Raw genomic sequence first — 10,858 nt, 5'->3', positions numbered from 1 at the left:
GGTTATAGATGTCGTTGTTTTCTAATAGAAAAGCTACAATGTGTGCTATTAATTTTTGAAATTTTGTTTTGATGAAGATGTCTGCACAGGAGATGTGAGCCCTTTATATTAAGCCTCAGGTGCTGTAGGTGAAGAAAACATATTAGGAAACCAAGAGTTTTCACCATCCCCCACCCTGCAAATGATGTTAAGTGATACAGTGGTGACTCACATTTACTATTCACTGGCTTGAGTTGAAGTTTTAAAAATATGTGTATATATATATATTTTTTAATGTTTATTTATTTTTTGAAAGAGGGAGAGACAGAGTGTGAGCAGGGGAGGGGCAGAGAGAGAGAGAGAGACAGAGACAGAGATCCGAAGCAGGCTCCAGTGCTGCTGGAGTGCTGACAGCTCAGAGCCCGCCGTGGGGCTCAAACTCACGAACCACGAGATCATGACCCGAGCGCAAGTTAGACGCTTAACCAACCGAGCCACCCAGGTGTCCCCTGGGCTGGAGTTTTTCTTAAGATTTATTTTGTGTATGTGAGACAGTGAAGGGAAAATGAAGGTTAGATTAAATTATGTCTGAGGGTGTTATTTAAGGTTGAAAGATCCCACGAAGGGTCCAGCTCTGAGTTCCCTCAGACCTGAGTTTGAAACGCAGCTGTGCCCTGGTCAGCAGCTCTGTTCCTTGAGCTTTAAAAGCTTTGCTTTTGTCTTGTGTAAAAGCTGTTAATAATGATGCCTACCTCAGATGTTACTACTTTGTGAGAGAGGGAGGTAAAGCTCTTTGCACAGTGCAAGCACATAAATACCTGTTAACTTAGTGTTAGAATTAAGAGTAATAATGCTGTCATGGTGATTAATGGGTTATGCTTAAAAATTGAGATTTTAAAACAAGTCTTTTCTCTTCCTTTCCTTTCTCCTTTCCTTTCCTTCTTCCCTCCCTCCCTCTCACCCTTCCTTCCTTCCTTCCTTCCTTCCTTCCTTCCTTTAAAATCAGGATCCAGATTCAAGGACCTGGCATCATTATGTATATCAGCCCAAATACCTAGATCAGCAAAAGTCAGAAGAGCTTGATAGGGAAAAGAAATTAAAAGAAGATAGTCCCAGGAAGACTCCCACTAAGGAGAGTGGTGTGTCCAACCTTCCCGTGTCATTAACGAGCATTAAAGAGGAGCCCAAAGAGGCCAAGCGCCCCGATTCTCAATCCACGGAGGAGAACAAGCTCAAGAGTGATGATCGGAAGACGCCCGTGAACTGGAAGGACTCTAGGGGAACGAGAGTGGCAGTCTCCTCGCCTCTGAGTCAGCATCAGCCCTACATACAGTACTTGCATGCTTATCCTTACCCACAGATGTATGACCCCAGCCACCCTGCATACCGGGCTGTTTCTCCTGTCCTAATGCACAGTTACCCTGGTACGTGTCACGGGTTCTCGCTCTCTTGGAGGGAAGAGGCTGCGTTCAATTATTAGTTATTGCAAAGCTCGGGATAAAATAGATGCTTTAGTTATCACCTAGGTTTAGCTTGTTTTTATGCTCCTTAGAAGTTCCCAAGATGAAACTGACCGATCTCCGTTTGTTTTGTTTTGCTGTAGAGAAAACGTCAAGAGTTCCCAGCTCTAGTTTCCATAGACTCTGGTGGTCTAGTCTAGCTGTTAGACTCACAGATACTTTATTGCCTCTGAAAATATTCTAAGCGCCTACTGTCATAATCATTATAGTTACTATTCCTTTCACTTAAGCGGACGCGTAAATGTATGAAATGGCTGTAAGCTCAATTCTGTTTATAAACCTCCGTTCATCAGGATGAATTAACTGGGAGAAGAAAGTTGGAGAACCTACGTGCACTTTAACGATGATGTAGCCCAAGCTTAATGTAATCCCCTAATTTAAGATCTCCGACTCTTAGCCCAAATTCATGTAACCCGAATGGTCTTTTTTTTTCTTCTTCTTCTTTTTAAAAGATGTAGCCCGTAACTTGATGTGGCATTTGTTGTTTATCTGCAGGGGCCTATCTCTCTCCAGGCTTTCATTATCCTGTTTATGGGAAGATGTCAGGGAGAGAGGAGGCAGAGAAAGTCAATACCAGCCCGAGCATCAACACGAAAACGACGTCGGAATCGAAAGCGCTGGATTTGCTCCAGCAGCACGCCAGCCAGTACCGCAGCAAGTCTCCTGCCGTAAGCCTCCTTTTGTTGCAACTTAAAAGCACCGTGTTTTGGGGGAGGAGAGGAGGGGACAGGCCAGGAGACGGTCTTGAAATATAAATGGTTTTCGAACCCAGCTGTGATTTCACGATGCTGTGTTATCTTCACCTTAAAGAATGGAATGTTCAAAAGTAAGATGCTTTCACACACGAGGGGAGAAAAACGTTGTCAGAGCGTGCGTGGCGCTGGCGAGCTTTCCTGTCGCAAAATGCAGTGTACCTTGACTGCCCTGGAGGGCGTTTGCTAGGTGGACATTTAAATTCATGGGAGCCGGCTTTCGGCGTGAAGGATCTCTGATGCCTGATATTCTGATACATTGGCATGTCGGGCGAGTCACGCGGGGAAGGGATGGCGGCTGCATCTGTCTCTTTTGACCTCGACCCTGTTATCCTGTCTCTGTAACCTCCCGAAGCAAGGGAGACAAGTGTCTTTGTGAAAGACACTGCCCTTGCTCCCACTCCAGTACCCTCCCCTCCCCCAAGAAAAAGGGCGACTCCCCGTCCTAAAGGCTCTTGTGAAGAGAGACAGAAGGACGTGATGGTTCTTGCCTAGCAAAGAGAAGTTTGGAATAAGATACAGGATCTTTGATGTGGATGGGCCAGCAGAGCCTCAGTAGACTGGGAAAGAGCATTTATGAATCTGTTTCTGTAAGCCCTCCTTCTAGTGCAAACATTCGTGGGGTTGTTTGCATCACCACGAGCACTTCAGGTTGGCTGGGTTCTGGCAGACAGACATGTATGGGAAAGGCCATCCTGAACGGTGATCGGGGAGACCCGCAGCTCCTCGTCGAGCCTTCAGAAGCTGCCAGATTCTGGAATGCTTCCAGAGACACAGGGCAACGATTTCCTGTACGCGATATTGACCTATCGTGTTGAGCTGTGTATTTTCAGTGGACTAAAACAGATAAGGTGTATTGAGGATTAGGAGATAGACCGCCCCACAAAATGTAAACAGAAGACACGGGTCATTAGAAAACTCAACTCCTGGGGCGCCTGNAAGAAAACTCCTGTCTCCACAACTACATTTTTTGACCCCCTTGACCCATGTATAAATGTCTCTGGGAAGAACCCGGGTAGATCCTAATCCTGCAGTTACGAGTGACTGTAAAGAAAAAGTCCTCTGATTTCTATCACTTGCGACAAACCCTGATGCCGCCTGGGTAACTTTTTAGGTGGGGCGTTTCTTTAGCTTGGCTTAATTCCAACTGAACTCCTGCGTGCCTTTTGAGGTTCTCTTCAGTTATTAAGGAACGTTAAGTATCTCTGTGTTTGCTGCTGAATCATTAACGTACATGGCTCAAAGGACAGAAGGGTAAGTTGGGCACTCCTGTCGGTTTTTCGGAGCATTGAGAGGGGCCCGTCTCTGTTTTCTGTTGCAGCCCGCGGAAAAGGCGACCGCAGAGCGGGAGCGCGAGGCAGAACGGGAGAGGGACCGCCACTCGCCGTTCGGCCAGCGGCACCTGCACACGCACCACCACACCCACGTGGGCATGGGTTACCCGCTCATCCCTGGTCAATATGACCCTTTTCAAGGTCAGCCGTCCTGTCGTTCTCATGCTGTTCATTCTGCTTTGGAAAACTGTTGGCCCAAAGTACCTTTCATGTCTTAAAATAAATACACCGAGCTTTGAGTTAACACGAACTCCAGAGAGTGAATAAGTTCTTAATCCTGATTTCCTAGTATTTCCTAGTGACACAATGGAGGCGATTCCCTGTGTCTTTGTGTTCTACTGAGACAGGAAACGACTCCCACTTAATAATTGTCACTGGTTGATGTTATCGGCGGCTTACCGCTATCTGCCGGACTGAGAGTGGTGGCCAGTGTCTGGGGCACTGAATATAACAATCAGAAGATCAGACAGCTGCTGGAGGGAAATTGTAGGAAAAAAGGGAGGAATACTGAGAGGCTTTGGTGAAATCACACAGGTTTCTGCAGGCCTTTTAAGTTGATCTCCCCCGACCCGCACCCTTACCCCGGAAGTAAGGGGAGTGAGACAATTAGGTTTAACCTTTTCTTTTCAGATTTTTATTTAAATTCCAGTTAGTTGACATCTAGTGTGATATTGGTTTCAGGAGTAGAATTCAGTGATTCATCACTTACATAAACCACCTAGTGTGCCTCAGAGGTGCCGTCCTTAATGCCCATCACCCATCTCACCTACCTCCCACCCATCTCCCTCCATCAACCCTCAGTTTGTTCTCTGTCATTATGAGTCTCTTGCGGCTTGTCTTCTCTTCCCTACCTCCCATGTGTTCATCTGTTTGGTTTCTTAAATTCCACGTAGGAGTGAAATCATATATTTGTCTTGCTCTAATTTTGCTTAGCATAATATACTCCATCCATGTAGTTGCAAATGGCAAGATTTCATTAATATTCCGGTGTGTGTGTGTGTGTGTGTGTGTGTATACACACACATACACATACCATTTCTTCTTTATCCATTCTTCAGTCAATGGACATTTGAGCTCTTTCCACAGTTTGGCTATTGTTAAGAGTGCTGCTGTAAACATTGGGGTGCGTGTGCTTCTCCAAATCTGTATTTTGTATCCTTTGGATAAATACGTAGTAGTGCAATTGCTGGACCAAATTTAACTTTTTCAGGAACTTCCACACTGTTTTCCATAGTGCCTGCACCAGTTTGCATCCCAGCCAGCAGAGCAGGAGGGTTCCCGTTTGTGTGCATCCTCACTCATACCTGTTGTTTCCTGAGTTGTAATTCTGACAGGTGTGCGGTGGTATCTCATTGTGGTTTTGATTTGTATTTCCCTGATGATGAGTGACATTGAGCATTTTTTCATGTGTCTTTTAGCCATCTAGATGTCTTCTTTCGAAAAGTGTCTATTCATGCCTTCTGCCCATTTCTTAACTGGGTTGTTTGGTTTTTGGGTGTTGAGTCTGCTAAGTTTGTTAGAGATACTGCATGCTAACCCTTTTTCAGATATGTCATTTGCGGATATCTTCTCCTATGCTGTAGGCTGCCTTTTAGTTGTGTTTCCTTTGCTGTGCAGAAGCTTTCTATCTTGATGAGGTCCCAATAGTTCATTTTTGTTTTTGTTTTGCTTGCCTCTGGCAACATTTCTAGTAACAGGTTACTCCGGCCAGGGTCAAAGAGGTTGCTGCCTTTGTTCTCCTCTAGGATTTTGATGGCTTCCTGCCTTACATTTAGGTCTTTTGTCCATTTTGAATTTATTTTTGTGTGTGGTGTAAGAAAGTGGTCCAGGTTCATTTCTCTGCATGTCACTGTCCAGTTTTCCAACCCCACTTGCTAAAGAGACTGTCTTTTTTCCATTGGATGTTCTTTCCTGCTATGTCAAAGATGGCCATGTTTGTGGGTCCATTTCTGGGTTCTCTATTCTGTTCCATTGAACCGAGTGTCTGTTCTTGTGCCAGTACCATACTGTCTTGATGAGTACAGCTTCAAGTCCGGGATTGTGATGCCTCTAGTTTTTGTGGCTACCACTCTTTTTCAGGATTCTTTTGGCTGTTCTTTTGTGGTTCCATACAAATTTTAGGATTGTTTCTTCTAGCTCTGTGAAGGATGCTGGTCATTATTTGATGGGGACCGGTTTAACACTTTTAATGCCCTCAAATTCAGGGGCTCTTCACAGCTGTTCATTGCTGTGACTTTAAAGATGGAGAAACGTTTTGAGAAAGCCATAGACTCGATGGGAGATAGCCTTTGATTTGTGGTGTTTTCGCTGACCTTGCGCTACTTGTCTAGCCCCGGCACCTCACGGGGGTGGCCGGTGGCCCCATCTCTACCCAGAGCTCCACTTGCTGGGTTCTTGCTGTCTGAGGGAGCTTGGACTGCTGTGACAGGATGTGTGTTGGTGGCTGCCATCTTGCTCTGTGCTTGCGTGACCTTTTCTCTGTGTGCAGGGGGCAGGGCCCGGGGTGGAGGGAGGAGAGCGTGGGAAAGAGCTACCTTCTGGTGTCTCTTCTAAGGACACTAATCCTGTCGCAACAGTGTACCATCTTCATGACCTCATTTGACGTTAATTGTTTACGTCCTGTCTTCAGATGGTCACATTACAGGTTAGGGCATCCGCATAGGGATTTTGGAGGAGCCCCTTCAGTCCATGGCACTTGCCACATTGCCCCTCATTCTGCTGGTGAGTACGAGATAACACGTTTAAAGGAACCTCCATAAGTGGGAAGTGCTCTACACGTGGGCAGGGTCGTTTTTATTTATTTAGCTCTTGTTACTACTCACTGTCAACGAGTGGTGCTCAGAGAGAACATAGAGGGCTTGGAAGAATGATGTTCCCTAGCTCTGCATTTGCTTTTTCTCATTTTTCCAGGGTTGTTTTCTGTAGAATTAAAAAATAATGTCCTGTCAGGCAACTTCGTGCGTCTGGAGCCGTTCCATTCTCTGGCTGCTGTCTTTCTCTTGCAGGGTATAAGTTAGGCCCGTTTCTAAGTTCGATTCACCGATTCCGTGTTCCTTATGGGATGCGTTGTGTTCGTTCACTGGGGAGATGCTAAAGGGATGAGAGTTATCATGAAAGTATTGTATGCTACGCAAATAGCGTGTTGCTTCTATAATTCACTGTGACTTTTGATTCCTGTTGTTGCCGGGGACCTATTATTTCTCCAGAGCTTCCTACTCAGGAATGTGAGCCAACCGCTTAGTACCATGCAGAGTCGGAGAGATGGAATGCTCCGGAATGCTCGCTCTTCTCTTTGAATAGCTATTAAGAAAAACCACAGAGTATTGGCTAAATGGATACATAGGGGTTAGACCAAGCGATGTGGACTCTGTCCTTGCTGTGTGAAACCTTTCATGTGTATGTTTAGGACAGGACGGATTGCTGCAGCCCTTCACTCACACACACACACACACACACGCACACGCACACACACACACCGCCTGTGCCTGCTCTTATCTTTCCAGAACATCACAGAAACCCTGCATTTTTTCCCCATTAGGCTTGACCTCCGCAGCCCTCGTTGCCTCTCAGCAGGTGGCCGCCCAGGCATCTGCATCAGGAATGTTTCCTGCACAAAGAAGGTAAATATCCTTACACACTTTTGTACATAGAGACGTCTTGATGGGTGGGAGGAAGCTAAATAGAGCCTCTTTAGACCAAAAGCTTGCCTCTTAGGTTTTTTATATTTTTGTAACGAATGTGCTTTTCTGTCCTGGTTGCTTCCCGTGCAGCTTGCATCCAGGACTCTCATTTCTTTAGCTATAATATAGGTTAGTAATTAACTGATCAGTGGTTTTTGTTGTTGTTTTTTTTAAGCAGTTGAAAGCCCCTTAGTTATCCTCACAGCCCTGCTGAAACACTTCGCCACAACTCCCTTTGTTTTATCGTGTTTAAAAATAAAGTCACAAGGGGAGACATTTCTTTTCAGATGCTAAAGGTCATGTTTGTCCTTTGATATTTTTAATTATCCCTCAAGTTGTGGCAGAAAGGAAAATAATTTATTTTTCTGCTGCATAGATCATAACCCTCGTGTTCATTTGCTTCCTCGTGTATGTTGCATGAATTGGGTAGAATGAAGATAAGCCTATCCGGCGTGGGGTTTTCACGGTTTCAGCGTGCAGTGTGGGTGGAACCCTGTACTAAGGTCTTCTTTTTTTCCTTTGCAGAGAATAACAAGATTGGAAATGTACGTTGTCATGTGACTGGATCACATGGGGAAGCGCTTTTATACAGACATCAGTTCCATGGTGTTAATTTGAAATGCCTTTAATGGCAGGCAAGAACCAGTCATTTCATTTTTGTAAATTACAGATTTTATCACAGAGTAACAAATGTTGCTGTAATTAAGCTTCTGTTTTATATATATATACGTATACATATATGTATATATACATATATATATATATATATTCTTTACTTTTTGTATCAGTAACCAGGCTCGCACACACAGGGTCTGCTACCACGTTGCAAACCACTCAGTAAAGGAAATTTAAAAAAAAATGCATTTGTCATGTTGAAAAGTGTTAGCCACAAAAGGCTGCCTACTTTCTTTTCCTTTTCCTTTTCGATTGTAAATAAATGACGTATCCGTGTGCCTGAACCTTGCATATCCTCCATAGATTCCGCCCCGCTCCCGCCGCCGCAAGGCCCTCAGAAAGTCTGGCTGTGATGATGACGCTTGGGTACAATTTAGATGTCTATTTGGTGGCTCCCGTTTAAGACACATCCGTGTAAAATGTTCCCGTAGTCGCTGTTTGTACTTGTGTGTTGTGGAAAAAAAGACTTTTGGAAGGCATGGGTTTGCCAGTACCACAAAAACTGTGTTGTAGATAATGTAAAGATTACAAATGGGGAAATAATGAGCATCTGTGAATAATGAGGTGTCATTTTTTTGATAATCTTGAATGGCAAATAACCCAATAGCCTGCGTACCAGAGACATCTGTGATTGTTCTATTACTTGAATAGTCTTATTACAGTCCCCCTCCCCCACTTTTTTTTTAATGTTTACAATTATCCAGTTTTAGAAGAGAGACTTTAACGCTATTGCCTGGTTACTTGTTTTATGCTGTAATCTAGTTTATTTTATGTAAAATGTATATTGAATGCTTTCCTTTTTTATACCTGCCTTAAATAATTTGGCAATCAGAATTAAAAAGGTTTTTTTTTATAACGGCTTCTTGTCTGTCTCGTGTTCTTTCTAGTTGGCTGATTGTGATTCTAATTTTCAAGGAAAGGCTTCTTAATATTTTGAATGTTGAACTCATAAAGTACACACATGCTAAGTTTTCTTAGCATCATCACGTATGATGCATGGGTATAGCATCCTAGTGGTGTGTTTAATTCAGAGGGCATGTCCAGATTCCCCGGGTCTTTTCTCTGAACATGGGGCATAATATCACTACAGATAGGTAGATCTAGGTTTCTGCGATACGGGCTGATATTGCAAAGTTGTCAGTCTTGCGCTGTGTAGACAGTAGGTGAGGCGCGTAAAAAGTCAGCTAGCCATTTATTTGACTTGCCATTAAGTTGTTTCACGAGTGTATTTTATGCCAAATGTACAGAATTAACTACTTCCTTCCTTTCTTCTTCTTGCCCCCCATCCCATCGTCCCTCTCTTCCAAGAAGCACTCACCGAGCACCTACTTTTATATCCCAGACACGGTGTAGGCCCTGGAATACGGCCATGAGCAAAGCAGATAGAAATTCCTGTATTAACAGAATTAGCACTTTAGGTGTCTTAAGTATCACAAAATATCTACGTAATAGGCAGAGTGTGTTACACGGTTGATAAACACTACGGACAGAAAGCAGGAGAGTGGGCATTGGGCGAATACATGGGCAAGTCTGCGAGTGTAGATAGAGCGGTCAGGGAAGCCTCACTACGGGAGATGAGAAGTGATCCCTGCACACATCTGGGGATGGGGGTGGTTAGGGAGCATCGCAGCCACGAGGAAACACTGCAGTGGGGGTGTGCTTCCTGTGTTCGGACTGGTTGGTCTCGGTGCTTCTTTGCCTCTGTTAAGTTTTTAATTTTAACCTAATTGCTAATGACACTTCTCCCACTTGGTGTTCTCTAAAAAGTTCTTTTTTAAGTTGACGGACTTTGTTTTGGTGTCTGATTTAGTTAGCTGTCCTCCTTAGGGGCCTTGGCATCACAACTGGGTAGATTTCTGCGCAATCAACATGTTTGCTCCACTTGCGGAAAATCACCTGAAAGCGTTACCCTTGCCAGGTCCCTTCCAGGTCTAGCCTGTGTTCTTACTAGATTTCTGTAGAAGCATATTTTGCTTTGAATTTTCACTTTGGTCTTCTTTTGAATTCCATCCGTGTGACTATTGATAAAAATCACTGTGGTGGGTTTTTTCTTCCTACTCCTAAGAGAATTTCACGAATCTTCCATCATTTTTTAAATCACGTTTTTAAATCAAACTTTTTTCAGTTTGTAGACCACATCTTGAGGTGTCCATGAAGAGCTGATGTAATTTTTCGTATGCCACTTAAACAAGCATGTTTCCTCTGTTCCGAACATGGTTTAAAGTATGTCTGTTGATGGCCTACATGGTACTGTAGTTCCGGAACAGACCAAACAATTCAGTTGTTCCCAATGCAGTGGCAAACTAAGGTCAGTGTACATGTTCCGCTCAATTATCGTGTTCTTTATGGTGCCGGGGTGATGCTACAGATTCCTGATGACCTTCCTATTTTCAGTAAGAAGTACTTTAAGAAAAATTATATGAGGGGCGCCTGGGTGGCTCAGTCGGTTGAGCATCCAACTTCAGCTCAGGTCACGATCTGGTGCTTTGTGAGTTCGAGCCCCACATCGGACTCTGGGCTGACAGCTCAGAGCTGGAGCCTGCTTCGGATTCTGTTGTCTCCTCTCTCTGCCCCTCCCTGGCTCATGCTCTGTCTCTCAAAAATAAATAAATGTTAAAAAAAATTTTTTTTTTTTTAATTTTTTTTTAAATTACATGAGAGCCGGTCTTCCCTTTCAGCTGCAAAATGACTGGGTATGTGCCTACTATATACATAGCCAGCCTTTTCATCACTGCTAGTTAGATGCCTAAAGAGAGTATAAATAGGTACAGCCGACCATGCTTAGGTCTGCTACTGTAATAAACAGGAGTGGTGATAAACGCAGAGAAATTTGTGACCAAAAGCACAATGCAATTTGAATAGTCTCTCCCCCTAGGCTTTTACGGGAACATTATTCATGACTGGTTTACATTAATCAC

At 44.0% G+C, this 10,858-nt stretch overlaps 1 protein-coding gene across 3 annotated transcripts in view; it reads left to right on the top strand.

Moving 5' to 3' along the window:
• The window catches only part of ZNF608 (zinc finger protein 608), a 114,872-nt gene extending 106,076 nt beyond the window's left edge, over window positions 1-8,796 (top strand). For 2 of the 3 annotated variants that reach the window (XM_077753023.1, XM_077753025.1), the window contains exons 6-10: window positions 986-1,403; window positions 1,995-2,167; window positions 3,573-3,726; window positions 7,124-7,205; window positions 7,791-8,796. In XM_077753023.1, coding sequence (XP_077609149.1) covers window positions 986-1,403; window positions 1,995-2,167; window positions 3,573-3,726; window positions 7,124-7,205; window positions 7,791-7,797 — 834 coding nt within the window. In that variant the 3' untranslated portion in view covers window positions 7,798-8,796. Of the gene's footprint in view, window positions 1-985; window positions 1,404-1,994; window positions 2,168-3,572; window positions 3,727-7,123; window positions 7,210-7,790 lie in introns of those variants that run through there. The other variant, XM_077753026.1, reaches the window with a different exon arrangement.
• Window positions 8,797-10,858: the final 2,062 nt, after the last annotated feature.

This window comes from Crocuta crocuta, unplaced genomic scaffold, assembly GCF_008692635.1.
Source record: "Crocuta crocuta isolate KB4526 unplaced genomic scaffold, BGI_CrCroc_1.0 scaffold377, whole genome shotgun sequence".
NCBI lineage: Eukaryota > Metazoa > Chordata > Mammalia > Carnivora > Hyaenidae > Crocuta > Crocuta crocuta.
The sequence above is the reverse complement of the archived record's forward strand: the minus strand, read 5'-3'. Positions and strand labels throughout refer to the sequence as shown.